The sequence below is a fragment of the Nomascus leucogenys genome, chromosome 1a, assembly GCF_006542625.1.
Source record: "Nomascus leucogenys isolate Asia chromosome 1a, Asia_NLE_v1, whole genome shotgun sequence".
Taxonomy (NCBI): Eukaryota; Metazoa; Chordata; class Mammalia; order Primates; family Hylobatidae; genus Nomascus; species Nomascus leucogenys.
Window position 1 is genome coordinate 72,194,181 of NC_044381.1, and position 24,336 is coordinate 72,218,516.

General features: G+C 39.4%; 1 protein-coding gene across 3 annotated transcripts in view; it reads left to right on the plus strand.

The window, feature by feature from the left end:
• The window catches only part of FBXO34 (F-box protein 34), an 83,728-nt gene extending 59,607 nt beyond the window's left edge, over positions 1–24,121 (plus strand). For 2 of the 3 annotated variants that reach the window (XM_012504499.2, XM_030810933.1), the window contains exon 2: positions 20,888–24,121. In XM_012504499.2, the coding sequence (XP_012359953.2) occupies positions 20,898–23,036 (2,139 nt within the window). In that variant the 5' untranslated portion in view covers positions 20,888–20,897 and the 3' untranslated portion in view covers positions 23,037–24,121. Of the gene's footprint in view, positions 1–18,203; positions 18,536–20,887 lie in introns of those variants that run through there. The other variant, XM_030810942.1, reaches the window with a different exon arrangement.
• Positions 24,122–24,336: the final 215 nt, after the last annotated feature.

Below are 24,336 nucleotides of genomic sequence, written 5' to 3' on the forward strand. Positions count from 1 at the left end.
AGTATTCTTCACAGAAGATATAGTACATTAGCAAACAGTTCCCATTTTACTCAAATTGTTCCCCCAATGTATCAATCAATCCTATTGCAGAACTGATTGTACTTAATGAGAAGTTCCTAGAGAGTGGAGTAGCCTAAAGGCCCAGGAAAGGGCTGAGGGAGATTTGTGAAAAATGTCTTTAAAACATGGTTTATTTCTAAAATTCATGCAGCTGAGTTCTTTTCTCATATGTTGTCCCAATCTTAAAATTGTTTCAATTTAATTTTATAGAATGTTTGTTGCAGGAATGAATGTGTCGTAGACTCCTCTCCTTAAGACGTGTGCTAGTTAACTTTGAGATGACTGAGAAAATTGGGGAAAATTAGTTGGTAATGGATGAGATCAGACATCTTTAGAAGGAACATACTGCAGTAAATCAGCATCTAGAAAGATTTAGAACAGTCAAGGAAACTAGTTCAGACTTAGAATATGAACACTTAGGAAGTTAAAAATCCATTCAATTGTTTCATCTGAAGAAAGTGTGTAATAAACCAAGTCAGTGATCTTAAAGGATATTTCACCAGGTTTTATGTTTCTTGACACTTGAATCACTCTTTTTCTAAAGGTTTAACTTTCTATTCAGTAGTATTTTTGAGGAGTCATATGAGTTTGTTTCTGAGATTTGCAGGAATTGGGTAGAAATGGTGGAATAGGATTAAAATATCTGTGGACCTATTTTTTAAAAACGGCATTTTGGCTTGAAGTCCTTTTTTTTAAGACCAGAAAGAAAATTTCACAGTAATTTGATTTCTCTGATTAAATTTGACTAGCATATTGAATATTTTCTCTTAGCCTCTTTAAGCCTTACTATGCCTCTTTTCCTAATTCCGTGCCAGGAAAACTATCAGTTTTCAGTGGTGTTTTCTTTACCTTCTGGCTAGCGTTTTTACATTAGGATAAAATAGATTTTTTTTTTTTAAACTGCTTGACTGGCCTGTTTTTTGTTTCTCTACTACTGGTGTTCCTCTTCCTCCTTTTCTGTCTTCCCAAATGAGGACCTGTGGAGGGCATTTATCTGTAGTTTTAGATTTGTACATTTCTGTAAGTGTGCAAGGAGTTTAGAGTTCAGTGGCATCAGATAGCCATGATGTCGCTTTTCTCTTCCATCCAAATTTAGTTTTAGTATTGTAAACTTGGGAAATACTACACTTAATTGCTAACAAACAGCGACTTAAAAATCTGACATTTTAACCTGATTGGTGGGTATTCTTTCTACATATTCTTTCCCTTTTAAGTTTTTTTTGTTTCAAACCTGTTTTAGGAATGGTTTGAGCACACATCAGGATCAGATTCAGTTTCAAAAAGATCTTGCTTTTTGTGCTATTTTGTTTCTCTCTGTTACCCTGATGTTCTCATCCCATTCTGGATTTGTCATATAAATAGGCGCACTCGTATTCTTTTTGTGGGTTTTATTTTTCAAAACTTTTTGTTCTGTGATCTGCATGACTGTAAAATTGCTTTCCGAAATCTTATGACTAAATAAGTCATTTGTGGTAGCTCACACCTGTAATCCCAGCACTCTGGGAGGCCGAGGTGGGAGGATTGCTTGATCCCAGGAGTTCAAGACCAGCCTGGGTAACATAGTGAGACCTTGTCTCTACAAAAAAATTTAAGTTAAAAAGAATTAGCTGGGAGTGGTGGTGTATGCTTGTGGTCCCAGCTACTTGGGAGGCTGTGGTGGGAGGATGGCTTGAGGCTGGGAGTTCGAGGCTGCAGTGAACAGTGATCACGCCACTGCACTCTGGCCTGGGCAACAGAGTGAGACCCTGGTTCGGTCAATCAGTAATTTGTGTATGGCACACACATACCTTGCTCCCTTTTTTCTCCTTAGCCTTTTATATACTGTGTACCTTATTAATCTGTCTCTCAGCTAGAACATAACCTTGTTGAGGATGGAGATTTTGTGCTTTATTCACTTTAGTATCCCAAGTCTCTGAAAGAGTGCTTGGTACATAGCAGATGCTCAGTATATATTGAGTGAGTGAATAAAAGATCTGTTTGATAATTTAGCTTCCAAACTGTGGGATTTGAATAGGAGAAATGATTTGCTTGAACATTCAAATTAGAGACAGGAAATTTTTTTTAGACTTGTGATGTGAAACAGAAGAAAATTCACCAAGGTTACAGATTGGGCTTCTATTATAATACCCTGATCTCTTTAGGCCTCACTAGGTAGTTTCAATTTGAGCACAATTCCAGTGTTGCATATCTGGAGGAGACTGGCTAGAAATTTCTCCCTTCTTTGTGGTTTTTATTAAATTTCTCTGGTATAAATATATTAATGGCTTTTCCTATGCTGCTCTCATCCTCTCCTGCACTGAATAATTTCTGTTCTGGAGTAGTAGTTTGTAAATTTGAGTAAGGTATGAATTCTATCCAAAAGAAGAAATGTATTGAGGTTCTTCAATATAGATGTAATTTTCTAATTTCTATGTTACAAATATATATGCAGCTATAAAGAGCAAATAAATACATAACACCTCAATATTATCTTGATATTAATTTGGTTAGAGTTTGGAAAACTAAATTGATGTGTGATATATATATATAACAAAATATATAAATATAGAAAATATATATATAAAATATATATTATATATAATATGTATAAAATATATATATATAAAATATATATTATATATAATATGTATAAAATATATCATATATAATATGTATAATAGATATATAATACATATAAATATGTATTATATATTATATATAAAATATGTATAAAATATATATTATATATAAAATATAATGTATAAATACATATATAATGTATAAATATATAAAAATGTAATGTATAAATATATATAAAATATATAATATAAAAATATATAAAATATACATAATATATAAAATATATATAATATATAAAAATATATAAATATATAAAAATATATAAATATATCTATAATATATATAAATATATATATATACCAACATGGTGTATATATAGATATATATATACCAACATGGTGTATATATAGATATATATATACCAACATGGTGTATATATAGATATATATATACCAACATGGTGTATATATAGATATATATATACCAACATGGTGTATATATAGATATATATGTGCCAACATGATGTATATATGAATATATATATGTATACCACCATAGTGTATATATAAATATGTATATATTACACCGTGGTGGTGTGTGTGTATATATAAATTACCAACATGGTGTGTATATGTATGTATGTGTGTGTGTATATATATGTATACACACACACACACACACACACACACACCCCAACATGGTGTATATATATACACACACACCAACATGGTATATATATATATATATACACACACACACACACCAACATGGTATATATATACACACACACACACACACCCCAACATGGTGTATATATATATATACACACACCAACACTCACTCTGCTGATTCTTTTGTGTTTGTCATTTTTTAAAGATACCGTAGTAACTCATTCTCACTACTTTTCTCCACTTGAACTGCAGCTGGAACCTTTGATCACACATTGTCTGGCTTTCATTTTCATTCGTTAAATCAGGTTTTCTAGCACATTGGAGCATAGTAGGTGTTAAATCGTTAGTAAATGCACGAGCTCTAAAGTCCATCCTTTTTGATTATCCTTGGGCATTTTTCTCACCTATACATTCCACACGTAGTAGCAATAATTATGGCAAATGTTACTCCTTCAAAGTGGTGTTATGTAAAAATGAACTGATTTTTAAAAGGTCTGCCTAAGTGTGAACCGAGGTCTCGTGCTATCAGCTCTTCAGATCCCAGGTAATGCACATTAACTTCTGTTTTGCATCTGGGTAATGTTTAGTTATTTGTTGATTATTGTAGAAGTCTTTTTGGATAAAAAGCTCTTTCTCAGATTGTCTTTTACTTTGCTTTCTAAAACTAGGAGGGAAGTATAATACATGATGGGACTGAGTGTTAGTATGGACATATTGTCAAATGTTTTCATAGAGAGAACTTGGTGTACCTCATTATTTAGATTTTTTTTATAACTTAAAATGTGGTATGTTTTGAAGTTTTAGTGTATCAGAAAATGTTGATTTTTGATGTAATGGCTACTTCTGTAGCCACCGTGATCTTCATCAAGTTTCACTTTCTAAACTTTTATCTTTTCTATGCAGTGGTTGCAGGTTGTGAGGTATGGAGATACTGAGGGGTATGAGGCACTGTTTGTGGTGACATGAGAGCCACTAGCAGACAGAGACTGGGGAGAAGGATTGATCAGCTGGCGCATTAGCCCCAAGATGCAGATGAGTTTGGGAACAGAAAGAGGGCCAAATGAGATGTTTGTGAAAGTACTTTGTCGATTTAAAACATTCCTTCCAGCTCAGGTGCTGTTATGTTTAGGGAAGATGTGTGTGTTTTCTCTTTCTAGTGGGCTATTGTTAGCTACAAGGTGACCTTGCCTCCTGCTTTGAGGGACAAGGAAAAAGCTGGACCCACAAGACACAAATCCCAGCAGTCTGTGGTTACTGCTGGAATGATTACTGTTCTTTATTTGTACTAATAGTTGTCTCTAAGATTGGTAACAGGAAAGTGAGAATAAGCTTACTCTCAGAAATTTTTGTTCAGGGAGTTTTGTATAATTTCTGACTATTACTACATTCCCCTTTACTTTGACCCTCTTGGTTTTGCTGTTTGCTATGCTCTAGTTTTACCATCTAATAACCAGCACTAAAATCTGATCTTGGGTATCAGATTCTCTTTTGTGGTTTGGTTTATTAATAATTGAAGTACCTAATGGTTCTGGGTGTGAACTGGGCATACTTTACAATTAATCTAGAACCAGGGAAGTGAGTTTCCTATGGAAGTAATTAATAAAACCTTGTGGCTCTTAAAAATATACAAAAACTGTTATACAGAAATAACCAAAACGTAACAGGATATAGTTTAATTATGTTTTTATAACATAAACCTTAAAGATAGAAGTATTTTTAAGCTTGTCGGTGTCCTGTTCCTTTCTAGTTTGGGTGTGTAGGAGTCTTTTTATCAGGAATTTTGTTAGGGCTAATGCTGGGGTGGCTTTTTTTTTTTAATCTATGTAAACATGACCCTATTAGACAGCTGTGTTTAATGTAGTAAAGAATCATGGGGAGACTTTATAGTGTTTCTTGTTGGGACTTAGTGTCTGTATATTTTAGTATTTAAAGGATGTGGTTTGGTGCTTTGAAAATGAGAGGGAGGTCACCTAACTCATAGCTGAATGCCTGCATGTCTAGATTGTTCCGTCCTGGAGGTTATTAACAACATGAAAGTTGTTTTTATTCTAGTTAAACTGATAGTATTAAGTCAAATAACTTTATTGTGGAAGTGTTTGTTTACACACGGCTGCTGAGTAGAATTTTCCTTAAAATCTGATTACATAGGAATGTTTTAGTAACTAGAGTGCTGGAAAAAAGCTGCTACACAAGCCAGAGCCTGTTGTGCTTTGCAGAACAGTAACCAAGATGAAGAGTGGCCTCTTTTTCTCCACCTTCTCCACCGCTCATCTCAGAGAAAGCAGGGCGCTAATCAGGTGGAGGTGCTTAATTGCATTAAGTTCGTGGGCTGCTCAAGGGTTGATTAGTCAGACTCTCATAGACTTCCACTTAGAGATTCTTGCTGACTGGCTGGTTTAAGTCCTTAGGTTTGATGCATATTCATCCTAATGAGTACTTACATGTACAGGGCACTGTGCTGTGTGCCCTATGATGGACACAGAAAAGAATAAGATTACTTCTATCTTGAAGACAGGGTAGAACCTGGGAAATGTCCCAGGGAAGGCACAGTTCTGGGAATTCAACGGAGGCATGTAGTTAGTAGCCATTGGGTAATATTGATAAGGTGGGGGTGGGGCAGTAGATGTGATCTGGGCAACGAGGAACCAGTTGGAGAAGTGGTTTCAGTAGTTGCAGTGGGTAAAGCATGATAAAGATGCTCACAAAGCAGAGAGGAAAGGTAAAATTGACAGGATCAGGCCACTGTGAACATGAGCTCTTCATCAGGAGCCCTGAGCTTTCCCCAAAATCCTACCAAAATCACTTATGTATGTGCTTTGGTATTTTTGGGTGGCAGAGAACTTAGACCTTTTCTCAGATGTTCCGAAGCGTCCAGCATTCAAAAAAGATTGACCACTGCTGCGCTGAGTTTTCATCCATTGGTGACAAGATGTCAGACTTGTAGAGGAATGAGGTTGTTTTGTGGTAGAACAAACTCTTCCTTGTGGGGACGTATAGTGGGATTTGGGGAATAGGGTTTATGAAATGGTCCCCTGAGTGGGATGGCTTGCCTTTTCGAACTGGGTTTCCCACCCAGCAAGTTAAGTTGACCCATTGCAGTGGATTGAGTGGAGGGCAGGTGAAGGGCAGGTGTTTTCAAGTCAAAGGAGTTCAGGTGAAGGGCAGGTGCTTTTAGCCAAAGGAGTTCCTTAGCATTATTTCCTCCTTTGTTTGGAGATCAGATTGAAGACGTAGGGGACTAGAATGCAGTTGTAGTTTGTGGTGTTTACTTTTTATGGAAAAGTGCCTCTTATGTGAAAAGTCTTCTGTGCTTGATCCTGGGGGTAGGGTGGTTATAAAAATGTCACACCTGGGATCCTGCCCTTAAGGAGTTGATGGTAGGTAATGCTTTCCTTTGGCTTTTTGTTCATCTTGAGTCTGTGTATGTTCAGTTATCTTCAGCCATTTCCTGGGCAATGGGAAACATTTCTGTTAAAACAAACTTCTGACTTTGATCTGTGACTTATATTTCCTTTTAGATAATGAAGAACCACTGGGATTAGAGGGTGTATAAAATACAATAATAAATATAGTGTATGTAGGAACCTCTGTACAACCAATTTGGTGACTTTTAGGCAACTCATTTGACTGTTTGACTGTTTGTTACGTGTGTGCATTTGGCTTTGTTTAAAATACTATAAAGCACATTTTAAAAAGTGACCCAGTACTTAGTATTATAAGATGAACTGCCATTTGTATAATTGATCATTTAAAAATGCTTATTACACTTTTAATCAGTCAGTTTCCGTGTTTATGAAATGGGAATAATTATTATATCTAGCTCATAGAGTTGCCCTGAAGATGAAATTTATATCCATATATACATAATGAAGCTCTTTAGAGCAATGTATAACTACATGCCAACTGTTCAAAAAATATTAATGGCTACATCACTATTAATATTTTAAAATTAGTACTGTCTTTTTCCCTTCCTACATGACTGAATGTGGGAGGTGACTATTTTTGTTATAAAAGGATTTCCAATGAGATACCTTTGAATGGTAAAATTTCCTATGCATGTATTTAAATGTTTATATATATATATGTCTTTAAAATATGAAAGTTAAGTGCACTTATACAAGGCAGATTCAGGTACTAATTAAACTGCTCATTTAGATTACAGAATGAGGGACTGGAAATTATGTGTATTTAATTAGGAATTGGATTGATTGGTCTTGACTGCTGTTGTCTTTCAGTTCTTTTTTATTGTTAGACTTCCCATGTGTTTGTCTGCTTTTCTTTTTATCTTTTAAAAATTGCTTTCTGATTTATTTCCTGTTCAGTTTTCAGTAATGGGTGTGGAATAGGGCAAGAACTTATGTTGGTGCCCGTTGTTTGAACCAGGAAGGAGCAACTGCATCAGACAGCCTGGGGCTCAGTTGGGAGGGACTTCAGATCAGTCCCTGCAGAGCTGCCTGGCCCAGGGAACCACTGAATTCCAGTTTCCTGACTCCAAATCGGACAGTTTGTGGCTCTACACTGTACATAATGAACATTTTAAGGCTCATTCATCCAGTGTTTTCCAAATGCTCCCATTTGTTTAGTTCTCCTTTTTAAAAACCAATAATTATGGAAAAATTTAGCTATGTACAGAAATAGTAGTGAGAAACCCCCCACTTAGCCATCATGCAGCTTCAGCAGTTGATCATCTCATAGCCAGTCTTGTTTGCTCAATACTCCCAACCATTTCTTTTCTCCCATATTATTTTGCAGGAAATCCCAGACGTTGTATCATTTAATCTAAAAGTATTTCAGGATGTATCTGTAAGAGATGAGGACTTAAAAAATGCATACACACATTTTGAGAACTTTCCAGAAATGTAAAAAAAAAAAAAAATGCTATGCACATACAGAATATATACACGCACGCACGCACGCGCGCGCAAACACACACACACACACACACACACACACACACACACACACACTATTTTATGGTCTGTCTGACTCAGAATCCTGTATGGTGTGTTTGGTTGATAGGTCTCTTCACTCTTTTTTTTTTTTTTTTTTTTTTGAGACAGTCTCACTCTGACGCCCAGGCTAGAGTGCAGTGACACGATCTTGGCTCACTGCAACCTCCACCTCCTGGACTCGAGATCCTCTTGCCTTAGCCTCCTGAGTAGCTGGGACCACAGATGTCCACCACTGTGCCTGGCTAATTTTTGTATTTTTAGTAGAGACGGGGTCTCACCATGTTGCCCAGGCTGGTCTCTAACTCCTGAACTCAAGGGATTCACTCACCTTAGCCTCCCAAAGTGCTGTGATTACAGGCATGAGCCACCGCACCTGGTCCATGCCTATGGTTATATTTTAATGCTGTTTTCTTCTATTCTGTAGCATTCCTCATTCTATGGAACAATTTTTTGTAAATAAATCCGTTATAAATTGACACCACAACAGTATATCTGTGCATATTCTCTTCCGTGTGTTCTGTATAGTTGTACCAGCCTTACTCTTTGATAATGTCATCATCCTCAGGCCTCTGCTCAAGACTATCATATTCAATTTTTGAAGTTTCTTTTTGCCAAAAATAAAACTTGAATGTTTCTAATGATGGCTGCTTTTATTGCTAAGTTGATTTCAATACATTAGAAAATTATAGATTTGGAAATGAAAAGGCTAAGGAATTGATGCATCTCTCTCAAATGTGCCTTGAGGGCAGAAATTCCTCAGTTTTGTTCATGCTGAAGCCGCAAGCTAGCACAACATCCGACACTTAAATATTTGATAAACAAATGAATTAATTTTAAGTAAGGTGTCAAACTTGAGGCATCCAGAATTGAACCTGAAGCCCCAGTTCTGCCTCCTTTCACAGTCACACATATTATACTCCACTTAGCACTTGAAGATAAGCTTGCTGAGGAGTACCCTGCCATGGGCCCTTCAGAATCTCCTTTCCTCATTGCATAGTGTAGTAGTAAGAGCATAGGCTTTGACTCCTGACTGCATACATATCCAGCTCCATGATATGCTTCCTGTGCGATCTTAGCAAGTTTCTTAACTTGCCTCTGATTCAGTTTCTCCATCTACAATTGGAGATACGAGTATGTACTTTTTTTTTTTTTTTTCGAGACGGAGTCTCGCTCTGTCGCCCAGGCTGGAGTGCAGTGGCGTGATCTCAGCTCACTGCAACCTCCGTCTCCCGGATTGAAGCAATTCTCCTGCCTCAGTCTCCCAGGTAGCTGGGACTACAGGCACGTGCCACCACACCTGGCTAATTTTTTGTATTTTTAGTAGAGACGGGGTTTCACTGTGTTAGCCAGGATGGTCTCGATCTCCTGACCCCATGATCTGCCTGCCTCGGCCTCCCAAAGTGTTAGGATTACAGGCATGAGCCACTGCGGCCAGTGAGTATGGACTTCTTTGATGGGTATTGTGACCTTGATCTTTGTAAGTTCCTTAACCCATCTCTGATTGAGTTTCTTCGTCTACAGTTGTAGATAAGAGTATGTACTTCTTGGGGTTTTATGGGTATTTTGAGCTTAGAACAGTACCTGGCACATAGTAAGCATTGTAGAGGTATTAGAGCTGTTATTATTCTAGAATAAAAACAAGTTATTCTCCTCTTACTCATTTGTACCTTTTATCTCTAGCTCTACCTTGGTTTCTTTTCTTAGGCCTAAAAACAGGCCAGGCGCGGTGCCTCACGCCTATAATCCTAGCACTTTGGGAGGCCGAGGCGGGTGCATCACGAGGTCAGGAGATCGAGACCATCCTGGCTAACACAGTGAAACCCCATCTCTACTAAAAATACAAAAAATTAGCCGGGCGTGGTGGCGGGCGCCTGTAGTCCCAGCTACTCGGGAGGCTGAGGCAGGAGAATGGCATGAACCCGGGAGGTGGAGCTTGCAGTGAGCCGAGATCGTGCCACTGCACTCCAGCCTGGGCGACAGAGCGAGACTCTGTCTCAAAGAAAAAAAAAAAAACCAGTTCTCTAAGATACAAAATCCTTGCCATTTGCCATAAAACTTGCACGCTTGCTGGTAGCAGTGAAAGTTAGCATTATCCCTTTGGAGAGTGGTTGGGCAAGATGTATCCAGTTGTGAAAATACACTCTGACTCAATAATTTCACTTTTGGAAATATTTCCTAAGGTCATACCCTTAGATGCATAAGAGACAGTATTCATGAAAATGTTATAATGTCCAGGATTAGAGGGAATGGTTAAATATATTCTGGTACACATTTACAATATTGGTTTTGAAGACCATGTAATATAGAAAATATCTCCTTGTGATAAAAAGTACATTGTATGTACAATATGATCATAACCATATTAAGTAATATATACTGACATTCAGGAATTTCCCTAGGGTAGGACTTGTAACTGCTCCTTTAATCACCTGCCCCCCCTCCCCCAATCCTGGATCTATGCTAACCTGGTTCCAAAGGCCCAAATTTTACCTTGAAACGAGGTGCTCTGTATCCTTTGTCTAAGCCATTATCCTTTATATATGGCTTTAGGAATTCCAAGTTTTGTCAGATTCTTGCAGAATAATATACAAAGATGAAGATTCTGTCTGTGTACTTAAGGAATAGTTTTGTTTGGAGGATAAGACAAATACACCAGATGACATTACAGTTTGGGCTCTTGGTGCCCAATGATTGATTTATCTATAGTATAGATTTATTTCTCACAGTACCCCTTGGAATGCTCATTTTTAACCCCAATAGTTAAATTTGCCTTGGTGAGCTACAAAAACAGGCACCAAAGCAGCAATTTTTTTAGTTTTCTGTTGACCATAAATCTCATTTCTTTACAAATAGTAATTCTAAACAGAGTATACCTTAACCAGCCAGTGCACATACTGCTACTTCAGTCTTGGTTCAGCAGATCCTAGAGGCATGTGGTAGAAGGAACAGTTACTCAACAGGTGGGCAGGCAGGACAGTGGTTTTGGCTTTCTTTGGTAAACACCATGGGGCCTATTTCTGAAGTAATTCCCCACCCCCTTCACTCCCACTCAGTATTGCTGACAGAAGTCTTAACTTGCCAACTGTTTTGTCTACATTGATGCTATAAGCAAACTATTATTTTTAGAGACCAGGTCTTGCTGTGTTGCTCAGGCTGGATTCAAACAACTGGGCTATAGCTACCCTTCCACCTCAGCCTCCCGAGTTGCTGGGAGTACAGGGGTGTGCCACTGTGCCTGGCTTGCAAGCAAACTCTTTTGCTTGGTGCACTAATACTTGTTACCCTGAATTTTTACCAACGTTTGCTTGTTTTTGAGACCAGGTCTCTCTGTTTCGTCCTAGCTGGAGTGCAGTGGCATGATCATAGCTCACTGCAACCTCTAACTCCTGGGCTCAAGCAATCCCATGGTCACCTCCCAAATAGGACTACAAATACAGACCATCATGCTCGACTTTTTTTTTTTTTTGAAGGGGGGTGGTACATAGGGAACCTACCTGTATTGCTCAGTCTGGTCTCGAACTTTTGTGCTCAAGTGATCCTCCTGCCTTGGTATCCCAAAGTGCTGGGATTACACATGTGAGCCACCATGCCTGGCTGGCTCCTAATTTTTATTTTAGCCTCTTTTTTTCTTTCCCTGGGGTTAAGCCATTTTAAAATTCAGTTACGTATAACTGTGTTAATGGGCCAGCCTGTGCCCAGGTGGCATGTGTTAGGTGCTTGGCCTAAGATCATTGTCCAGCCAGGGATTTGTGTGTATGGTGGCAGATATGTGCAGTGTCAGGTTGCATTTATACTCTAGAATTAGTAGCTGTACTCTTATTTTTCATATCAAATGTTATTTGACACATAATGGATTTTTGAACTGGATTCAAGGCTAGCCTTGGAATCTTGAATATTATCCCTTAAGAGAGAGAGCCTTTTGTTTGAGTTACATTTTGGTCAAATAGGGCATATATTAAAACTCTGATCAACTCTTTGAAAGTACTGCAAGTGATGTCAGAAATTACTATTGCCTTAAAAATATTTTTAAAAAATTTATGTTTACATAAAAATACATGTTAAAGAAAAAACTGATACTTGTTAAAGGTGGGCAAAGAAGACTATTCAGGACCATCGCGATAAGTATAGGGATCACTGCAATGGGGTCTTGCAGCAAAGGAAAGAGATTGGGCTCAACTCTAAATACATCATGGGCAAGGAGCAGGGTAGGGGTCAGTCGAAGGTAAACTACTAAGAGGAAACGTGGAGTAAGGGGGATTCTGGCCAAACCCATCTAACAGGATTCTTGCTGAAGACAAGCCAGGGTGGGGGATGGTGGAAAATGAAGAACCTGATCAGATATTGAAGATGGGAGGGGGTCTTTTGCTACAACTGGATTTTGTAAGGAAGTGCACAGATGGGCCTAGAAGAAAGTTCGGAATCCTTACTCAAGTTTGGCCAAGCAAAGGATCTTTGTCATATGGAAGAATGATTGGTTTCAAAGTAAAAGCAAGCGTCAGCCCACTCAAGGAAGTAGTGGTTTGCTATGCAAAGGGATAGGAGTTTTATTTTCCTTCATTTTCTGTAAAAAATATTAGAATAGGTAAAATATGCAAGAGAATTGTTAACAGGAGCTCTGAATATCTGAAAATCCTTGGAAATTAAATTTTCCTGGTAATGTTCAATGTACTTTTCAAAATGTATTAATTTTTTTTGACTTTAACTTTTTATGAGGTTTCATCTGCATTTTGGTGTTCATTCTAGTGGCATTTACCACTGGTAGGCTTTTCATTTGCCTGCTTAGCAGTAAATGTGATATGCTGGAGTTTTGTGGGTGTTTGGCATTATGTCATAGGAGCAATAGGAAATGACTACGGATTAACTTAAACATCATTGAGTTTAACAAAATGGAATACTTTATTTTGTCTCTATCCTGAAGTGTTATTTAATAATTCACAACAGCCTAAGCAGAAGTTCTTTCTTCCAGGCCCTTCTCTTCCCTCCCTACTCCAACAAAAGTGGGCTGGGGAACTGTGTAAATTTGCATAATATTACGAAATCACTATTTTGTAATACTGTCAAACTGTATTAGGTGTTGCATTTATTGCGAACACAATAGAAAAGCAAAGTGTAGTGGCTGTCATTCCCAAATTGTCAATATTCCTTTTTAATATGTTTTGGATACTTTGTTGTCCCATCAAACTTATCATAGACCTTTCTCTGCTTTCTGGAAGTTAGCTTCATTTGGTCAATATTACAGGTAACTTTAAAGCAGGTAGGTGCTGTATTTAAATACCATTGTGAATTCTAAGATGGAAGCCGTGAGCAATGAGTTTTTGAAAACCATACATGTGTTTCCAAAGGCCATTCTCTCTATTACTCAGTATCCATTAACAGACAATAAAGGATTTTTCTGTCGTGCACCACTAACCCTAACCACCCAATCCTCGTAAGGCAAAATTTAGAAGTTCCATGAATTGGTTTTAGAGAATATTCCCTAAAAATAAAAGAAGGAATGGACTGCCTCCCCAAAAAGTCATCCCCCAATATTTTGAAAGTTAATTTGAGAAATACTGCATTTTCTGACCGAGAGGGTTATTTTTTTTCCCTTTTTTCCTTTTTTAAAAAAGGCATGCTGTGGGAGTTGGATGCATTCTTTCTGTCAGTGCTTAGAGACATATGGAGGGGGAAGTCTTTTCTTGTGCCTCTGCCTATATTCACACCCTCCTGGTCTTGGCATTTTTTCCAATTTAATAGCCATCGAAACAGCCTTTTATATGCTTTTAGATTAGTATGGTTTATGTGATCTGTCTGCCTTAATGCATCACAGCTCTGTGTAGTAGTTTTATGTGGCACTTACGAAAAACTGACCTAATTTGAAAGATAAAAGCTCTTGGAATAGATGCTGTCAGAATTATTTTATTTGTGTCATAATTTGTCATAGGTTTTTGATATATCATTCTTCATAGTGGGGAAAGTATAGATCCAGGAGACTGTATTTCCTATCTAATTCTAATCTTAATTTTACCACTGTCTAGCTGTGAGGCTTCAGAAGTCACTGTATTTGTGCTTCCTCATTTGTAAAAACAAGGATTTCATTATATATATCTGCAGCACTTTGCTGAAGTTGCTAATCATTTGTACAATGGTCCAGTGAAGAAGGCTGTCATAAGATGGTCTCTGGAAGCTTTTACAGTTTTTAAGACACAAATGATGAATTTTCTTACTGTCTACTTTTTTCCTCTCTAAAGGTATTATATAATGAGAAGGGGCCTTTGTATACTATTCTATTTTCATTCCTCCGATTTTTTTTTTTTTTGATCTCCCGAGATGGAGTCTTGCTCTGTTGCCCAGAGCTAGAGTGCAGTGACGTGGCCTCAGCTCACTGCAACCTCCGCCTCCCGCGTTCAGGCAATTCTCCTGCCTTAGCCTCCTGAGTAGCTGGGATTACAGGTGCACGCCACCACACCCGGCTAATTTTTGTATTTTTAGTAGAGATGGGGTTCTATCATGTTGGCCAGGCTGGTCTCGAACTCCTGACCTCGTGATCTGCCTGCCTCGGCCTCCCGAAGTGCTGGGATTACTAGTGTGAGCCACTGCCCCCAGCCATTATTCCTCCGATTTTTATAAATAAAGAGTGGCTCTTATGCTAATAAGTGACTCCTTTTTGGAATTAGAATTCCTGTGCCTTTACTGAAGCGGAAAGAAACATGAACTGCCTTATCTTCTAACTTGTTTTGATAAGCAAGGCTGAAGACTAGCAAGTTAGAAAACCGGCATCTGCCTTTGATATTGTGGCTTCCTATTAGCACTAAGAGAAATCTCGTACTTTCTCCTATTCTGACCACATATTGTCATTCAATTCTTCGTCAGGTTTACCCCTCTGTGGACAATAGTTAGTAGGACTCTTTAGGTGTTGGAATTTATCCAAGTACATTTTTTAAAAAGGAAAGTTTAATTGTCTTTTATGGCTTCATTTTGGGGAATGTATACTGTCTTTAGGTGGGAGTTTTCTTTTTTTTAAGCTGAACTTAGAGTCTAAAAGGAATACTGGAATTACTGAATGCAGGATTTGGGCCTTTACTGGAATAAAGTTGCTCAAATTATACCTGGTTCACTATTCTATCTCCCCATAGACCTGGAAAGGATTTAAGCTGACAGGTATGTTGAAACTGTCCTTCATAGCCAAGCTTAGTGAGAGAGTCGCTGTAGTTGGTGCTCACCGTCTCACCTTCTAGTCACCCCTCCATCATTAACTTTTGACTTCTTGTCCACTGTACTTCCTCACAGCAGGGTCACCAGGTGTCTTTATCACCACCAAGTGGGCACAATTCTTTATTTGACCTTGCTGCTGACTGTGCCTTCCTTTTACAGACTTTTTTTTTTCCTGATTATGAAAGTAATACATGGTCATTGTGAAAAATTTTGGAAAAAGACTTGTTATCTCTATCCAGAAAACTTTCTCGTCATTGAAATGTTTCTGTGACAACTGTCTTCTTCCTTTCCTCCTGTTTCTCTTGACCAGACCTGAGTCATTTTGCCTCCTGGATATGCCTGTCTTGTAGGCACTCAAGCCCAACGTTAATTTTTGTGTATGTGTATTTTTTTTTTTTACTTTAAGTTCTGGGATACATGTGCAGAATGTGCAGGTTTGTTACATAGGTATACACGTGCCATGGTGGTTTGCTGCATCTATCAACCTGTCATCTAGGTTTTAAGCCCTGCATGCATTAGGTATTTGTCCTAATGCTCTCCCTCCCCTTGTCCTCCACCCCCACCACCCACCAACATCCCCAGTGTGTGATATTCCCCTCCCTGTAGCCATGTGTTCTCATTGTTCAACTCCCACAGTGAGAACATGTGGTGTTTGGTTTTCTGTTCCTGTTAGTTTGCTCTCCCCATGGGCTCTCACAGCACCCTGTGCTATCCTTCTGACACGTATAACATTTGTTGTAATTGTCTGTTTGCTTTTCTGTCTCAAGGGCAGCAACTATGTTTTACTCATATTTATACCAGTGTCTAGCCCAGAGTGGTTAGGACATTTCTGATAACAAACAGGTAGGGCTGGGTGTGGTGGCTCACTCCTGTAATCCCAATACTTTGGGAGGCCAAGGTGGGAGGCTTACCTGAACCCAGGAGTTCAGGACCAGCCTGGGCAACTTAGTGAGACCCTGTCTCTACAAAAAAATTGTAAGATTAGCTGGCCATTGTGGCATGTGCTTGTGGTTGCAGCTACTTGGGAAGCTGAGGTAGGAAGATTGCTTGAGCCTGGGAGGTTGAGGCTGCAGTGAGCCAAGATCACGCCACTGTAGCCTGGGTGACAGAGGGAGGCCCTGCCTCAGAAAGAATGAAATTAAATAAATAAATAAGGAGTAGAAGGAAATGAACATTTGTAGGTTGGAGGTTAGTATAAAAAATCTGATGCTGTATGTTTTATGGTCTTGGTCTTGGCTGCCTTCAAATTGTATCTTAACATGATTGGCTTTCATTACCTAGTCTAGTAGTCATGGTTCTGTGAACAGGCTTTCAAAGTGTGAAGTATGCTAGAGCAAAGCAGGAGTAAAGCTGTCAGGTTGGCTGGAATGGGCCTCAGCACTTTGCTTGTATTGATAGAGGTTAGGTTTTCCAATAACTGATGACAGTGTAGCAGAGATGGCTAGGGATAAAGAGTGGCACAGTTTAGCGACTTGGTGATGAGATGTGGGGATCAGAAAGGAGGAATCCAAGTGACTCAAGCTTCTGGCTTAATGGACTAGGTATACTTGAGGCTATCATTAACTAGTAGTGTTGATTTTGAGATTATTTTTGATATCCAGGTGAGTATGTCTACCAGGCTGTAGGATATGAAGTTGGGGAGAGTGTGTCACTGGAAATGTTTGAGTTAAAACTACAAGAGATCACTTAGTTATATAGCTTAAGAAGAGTACTGGTCTAGAAACAGAAAGAACTCTGAAGAACACTGATGTTTAGGGGCTGGGGAAGAAGAGAGCTGGGAAGGCAAAGTCAAAGAAACTGAAGAGTTGGTAGTTGGAGAGAATTTGGCAATAAAAAGGCCATTTGACCTTCAGCTCTAGAAGCCAGGAAATTAAGAGAAAAAAGGCCATTGAGTTTATTGTGTTTTAAAGAGAAAATACCAAGAAAACGGGTGTGTTTTTACCCAGCCCTTAGATAGATGCTTCAGTATGGACTGTCTGCTTGGCATTTTGTTGGGCAGTTCCGCCTTACCCGTTAGTAGCCCAGCACCCCAGTTCACATCCAGAATCCCACTCTTACATTAGATCTAACACATGACCTCTAAAGTCCCTTCCAATTTCAACCTAACATTAAAAACAGATTCTGGGCCCAGTTTGAGAAATTGTGATTCAGCGGACCTAGGGGATCTTAATTTCTTCTAAGGGCCTTTCTGAGAATCTAAGGAACATCGATGTGTAGGTGCTGTAAACCTGCATTTTATTTTATTGCAAGAGAGCAGGACTTTATTATAGCGATACTTTAAAATACAATTGTGATGAAGAGGTTGGCAACCATGGAAACCTAGCTGGAGCTTTACCCCACCCATGCCTGTCTTTGTGTGGGGGTGACTTGGGGGTGGGAAAGTGCCACCATCTGTTGTAATCTGTTGGAGATTTAAAGTTTTTGCTTTATGGATTTTTGCAGCAGATGCCCTTTGCTCCCTGCATTATATCCTCTCAGGCCATCACTGGTTTCAAACAAAACTTAGATTTTTGTAGTTTGTCTACGTCTTGCCAACAGTTTTCTGTTTTCTGCCCCAGGGCTCTCAAACCCAGCAAATGATGGGGAAAGGCTAACCTCAGGCAGCCTTCAACCAGTGAGGGATTGGAGCTGGTGCCTAAATGTCCTGCTTCTTTCAGGGGTCTCACAGAATCACCCCACTTTCCAGCAGTCACCCTGTGTGTCCTTACTGGCTATTTTCCTTCCCTCACATCTGGGATCATCTCCTATTTTAATCTCGCTAAAATCTTGTACACAAAGTGTTAGTTGAGCTGACTTTAAAGCTTGAATGCAAATAAAAGCCTTCTGTAATTACATTAGTTTCTTTTTAATGTCCCTGTCTATCAATAATAGCACCTAAAATAATATATGGGGGAAGAAGTCAAAGAGAACATATTGTGCAATGCAAAATGGTGCACATATTGCTAAAGTTTAAATTAAATTTATTCATAGATACTGTGTAATGAGATCATTATGTGAAAATTTATTGGGTTTTTCAACACTTCCATTTATTTCATTTAGGAATGGGGTTGAACGGATATGAAAACCCAGAAAATAGTTGGCACAGAGAGACAGCACTAGGTGTGCCTCTTTTATTCATTTATGTGTCATCTGTTCTTGAATTCTGGGTAGCTCTATTTGTAAGACTATACAGTATAAATGATAGAAAGCTATTAAAAATGTCACAGTGCATAAAGGGGGAAGATCTCTACAGATGATTAGGCTATAAATTGCCAAAGATCAGAAAGACCCTGATAAGATCTGTCTCAAAGGTTTTGTTTGGTTGGTTGGGTTTTTTTGTCGTTGTTGTTTTTGGAGACAGGGTCTTGCTGTATTGCCCAGGCTAGAGTATAGTGGTGTGATCATAGCTTGCTGTAACCTTAAACTCCGGGGCTCAAGCGATCCTTCTGCCTCAGCCATCCCAGTAGCTGAGACTACAGGCACGTGCCATCACACCTGGCTAATTAAAAAAAAATTTTTTTTAGAGATGAGGTCTTGCCGTGTTGCCCAGGCTTTCCTAGTTGAAGCATACATCTTGGATGTATGCTTCAGTGTATTCATCCTCATTTGCTCCACATTTACTGAGTGCCTGCCATATGGCAGCCTCTATGGTAACTGTTTTCAGATACCAGTTTTAATCACCAGGAATAAACTTGGTCCCAAACTCCTGACCTCAAAAGGTCCTCCCACCTTATGCCTCCCAAAGCACTGGGATTATAGGTGTGAGCCACCATGCCTGGCTCCTATTTCAGGGGTATCTTTTAAAAAACACTTTGTATGCTTTAAATGCAAAATTTCTCTTTATCTGGCTAGAAGATATCAATATCCATAATTCTTTTATCTGAGACTAGAATGTAGGATTTAAAAGTTGAAGGTGAAAGGTAAACTTGTTCCAGACAATCACTTTCATTCTTGGTGATTAAAACTGATAACCTGAAATCAGTTACCACAGAGGCTGCCATATGGCAGGTACCCAGTAAATGTGGAGCAAAGGAGGATGAATGTCCTGAGCTGTCTGAGATGTATGTGTTCAGCTGCTGTCCCAGTGAGCAAGAGTAGGTGAAACTTCACGTGCTTAGACCTGTAGGTGCTGTTGCCTCACTCCCACCAAACTGGGACTGCAGATCTTTAGTTTCTAGGTTTATTTTGCAGGAGTCCAGGCATCCCTAGAAAACATTCTTTCCTCAATCCAGGGTGTTTTGTGTAGCAGTGGGCTGTTTTATGTAAATTGTACATTGACAAGTTCATTAGGTTATCTAGTATTTCAGCCCCTCAGTTAATGTTTCAACTGAGACCTTGCCCAAGGTAAAATCACCCTGTCTAGATAATCAGTGATATGGCAGGGACTGGAACACTAGTCTCTGCATGTAATCATCTTTTTGTCTCATTTCTGAAATAGCTCCCATCTCTACCCCTGGCCAAGGACCAAAACAAGGCACCATCTTTCTGAACTAGTTTAAAATGGTTTTAGAATTAATAAGGACTGCAGGGTCTATATTTAAGATGGTTACAGGAAATTTGACAGTTAAATGTTTCTACACATAGATTATTTAGAAAATCAAGACTAATAGATGGGCAAAGTACACAAGGAAACAAGTGAAAAATTGTAAACATCTAAATATTCAGTATTCAGTGGTATGGGAATAGTTTAGGAAGCAATAATTTTCTTTTTTTTTTTGAGACAAAGTCTCGCTCTGTTTTCCAGGTTGGAGGGCAGTGGTGCGTGCGATCTTGGCTGCAGCCTCCACCCCCAGGTTAAAGCAATTTTTGTGTCTCAGCCTCTGGAGTAGCTGGGATTACAGGCATGCCCCATTACGCCCGGCTGATTTTTGTACTTTTAGTAAAGACAGGGTTTTACCATGTTGGCCAGGCTGGTCTTCAACTCCTGTCTCCAGGTGATATGCCTGCCTTGTCCTACCAAAGTGCTGGGATTACAGACGTGAGCCACCATGCCCGGCCAGGAAGCAATAATTTTGACGGGCTGTTTGCAACTAATAAAATGCTAATTGTGATGATCTAGAAAGAGTGTTTAAAAATCTAATAGGGATCATGGAGGAGTTCTTTTTATACTTTCCTTTCTTCTATACTATGCCTAATACTTAGTTGTTTTCAGGAAGTTCAGATTTTTTTTAATTTAAAAGGTTAAAGTTTACCAAATGTTAACTGATGTCAGTTTCTAAAGTTCTTCAGTCAAAACCAATTTATTTTCTGTAAAAAAAAAAAAAAAAATGTACTACACACCATATAAACTGGTAGCTTTTTGTTATTCTTGATATGTGCAGTAAAAACTATCATGAGAGAGTTGGTAAAGATTTAGTGAACTGGTAGAACATGTTTTTCATAGTTGCTAGAACCAGCTGAGCTTAAATTTAAAAACATTTTTTCTAAAAACAAAATTGGTTTCTGAATCAAATGTGTATTTCTTTCCTATAGGGGCTTTGTTATGCACCTAAAGCCATATTGGAAGCTCCAGAAGAAAGAGCAACCCCCAGAAGTCAGCAGGGAAACGCAGAGAACTCCTATGAACCACCAAAAGGCTGTAAATGCTGAAACATGCAAAGCTAGCCACATAACACCAAGTGTCTCTCCTTCAGCCTCTCTCGGTAAAGCATCATCTCGAAAGCCATTTGGGATCCTTTCTCCAAATGTTCTGTGCAGTATGAGTGGGAAGAGTCCTGTAGAGAGCAGCTTGAATGTTAAAACCAAAAAGAATGCACCATCTGCAACAATCCACCAGGGCGAAGAAGAAGGACCACTTGATATCTGGGCTGTTGTGAAACCTGGAAATACCAAGGAAAAAATTGCATTCTTTGCATCCCACCAGTGTAGTAACAGGATAGGATCTATGAAAATAAAAAGTTCCTGGGATATTGATGGGAGAGCTACTAAGAGAAGGAAAAAATCAGGGGATCTTAAAAAAGCCAAGGTACAGGTAGAAAGGATGAGGGAAGTTAACAGCAGGTGCTACCAACCTGAGCCTTTTGCATGTGGCATTGAGCACTGTTCTGTGCACTATGTGAGTGACAGTGGGGATGGAGTCTATGCTGGGAGGCCTCTGTCAGTTATACAGATGGTTGCCTTCTTGGAGCAAAGAGCCAGTGCTCTGCTAGCTAGCTGTTCAAAAAACTGCACAAACTCACCTGCAATTGTGAGGTTTTCCGGCCAATCCAGAGGTGTGCCTGCAGCGTCTGAGTCCTATTCTGCCCCAGGAGCTTGTGAAGAACCCACAGAAAGGGGAAATCTTGAGGTTGGTGAACCACAGAGCGAACCAGTCCGTGTCCTCGACATGGTAGCCAAGTTGGAGTCTGAGTGCCTGAAGCGGCAGGGCCAGCGTGAGCCTGGGAGCCTCTCAAGGAATAACAGCTTCCGTCGAAATGTAGGCAGAGTATTGCTTGCAAATAGCACTCAGGCTGATGAAGGCAAAACCAAGAAAGGCGTCTTGGAGGCACCCGACACTCAGGTGAATCCTGTGGGGTCTGTATCTGTGGATTGTGGCCCTTCAAGAGCTGATCCTTGTTCTCCTAAGGAGGACCAGGCCTGGGACAGTGCTTCTCAGGACTGCCCCCCATTGCCAGCAGGAGTGAGTTTCCACATAGACAGTGCAGAGTTAGAGCCGGGTTCGCAAACTGCCGTGAAAAACAGCAACGGATATGATGTGGAAATGACAGATGAACTCGTTGGGTTACCTTTTTCCTCTCATACCTATTCCCAAGCCTCTGAATTGCCCACAGATGCTGTTGATTGTATGAGCAGAGAGCTTGTGTCGCTTACTAGCCAAAATCCTGATCAAAGAAGAAAAGAATCTTTGTGCATTAGTATCACTGTGTCCAAGGTAGAGAAAGACCAGCTTTCCAGTTTAAACTCCTGTGAAGACCCACTTCCAGGGATGTTGTTTTTTTTGCCACCTGGTCAGCACTTGTCAGACTGTTCCCAGTTGAATGAAAGCACAACAGAAGAGTCTTCAGAGGCCAGCCAGCTTGAAGATGCTGCTGGGGGTGACAGTGCATCTGAGGAAAAAAGTGGGTCCGCTGAGCCATTTGTACCACCAGCCTCTCCTGTGGAAAGTACATTACCAGTGCTTGAGGCATCCAGTTGGAAGAAGCAGGTGTCACATGACTTCTTGGAGACCAGGTTTAAAATCCAGCAGCTTTTGGAGCCTCAGCAGTACATGGCTTTTCTGCCCCACCACATTATGGTAAAAATCTTCAGGTTACTTCCCACCAAGAGTTTAGTGGCCCTTAAATGTACCTGCTGCTATTTCAAGTTTATCATTGAGTACTACAATATCAGGCCAGCAGATTCTCGCTGGGTTCGAGATCCACGCTATAGAGAGGATCCTTGCAAACAGTGCAAGAAAAAGTATGTGAAAGGGGATGTGTCCCTGTGCCGATGGCACCCCAAGCCCTATTGCCAGGCATTGCCCTATGGGCCAGGGTATTGGATGTGCTGCCACCGGTCTCAGAAAGGATTCCCTGGCTGTAAGCTGGGGCTTCATGACAATCACTGGGTTCCTGCCTGCCACAGCTTTAATCGGGCAATCCATAAGAAAGCAAAAGGGACTGAAGCTGAAGAGGAATACTAAAGTCCATGTGAGAGGCAACAAAAGGACCGGTTTTTAAAACTGCAAAACACCTAGATACACCGTTCAAATGAGCGTAGCCCCCTGAGTCATCACTCTAGAAGAATCTGTACATTATCAGGACCACATTGCTCAGGCATTTTCTAAACTCTAAATTTATGAGCCGTACAAAAAAATTGGTCTTGTTGTTTATAGTGGCATCTCACATTTGAACCCAGGTGGTATCCCACAGTTGGATTCAGTTGGCTGTGAATAACTCTGCCTGTTTTCCTAAATCAAACCCATCCTCAAAGGATGAAGACTCACCACCATCCAGGACATTCAGAAGAGTTCATTGCAGATGCTGCAGGTAGTCCTCAAAAATGGGTTCCAGAAATGTTTTGAGCACTGGCACCATATTTGAAATAAGTGAATAGTGTCCTGTGAAAAAAATAGCAGGACTTTTAGATGAAAAGTATTCTTAAAAAGAAAAGTCAGGCACCCCACCTTAGACCTCGTATGCTTGATCTTGTGAGATTGATGTTTGTGGCTGGAGATGGATTTCATGCCCTGTGGTGTTTACAGTGTATATAATGGTTGTGTTTTCATAGGGCTATGAAAGTGCACATTAAACCTGAGCGCCTTTACCTTTAGATGAGTGCTTTGGCCCCTCTGTAAATAGCACGATTAAAATCCAGTTGTATATAATGGACAGCTAACAGAACAACATAATCACCACAATGCAGCTAGGATAGTGTTGCGGCTATAATTTTGTGGGTTTTTTTAAATTGTCTAGTCTTAAATTTGTACATCTTGTATAAAATATGAATGTTTCCCAAATAAACTATGAATGTTTCCTGTATAATATATGAATGTTTCTGAGAAGAAACTCTAAATAGTTGAAAGGCTAACCTGCTCAAAGGATACCAAATAATGGTTTAACTGGACAACCTGAAAATTAGCATAGAAAACAATCCTTTGTTATATTTTAGTGATCCACAAGATTGAGAGAATATTATATAGTTAGATAATAACATTCTTGTCTACTTTATCCTGTCTGGTTACAAAATTTTTTAAAACTTAAATAAAAACATGCATCTTAAATGGAACCCAAGTTTTGCGAAGATTTTTTCTCCTGTTTTTATACAATGTTGAAGAAGGTTCTTGTGAATTGAATCATAAGAATTTTTTTAAATTGTTTTGAATTGTTGGAGATAGTGTCTTTTTCTGCCACGGAAGAGGCCATCTTCACTTAACATTGAAGTTTAAACTTTTGCAACCTGTCAGTTCTTCCGTTTGTTGTCTTTTCACAACCACTGTATTT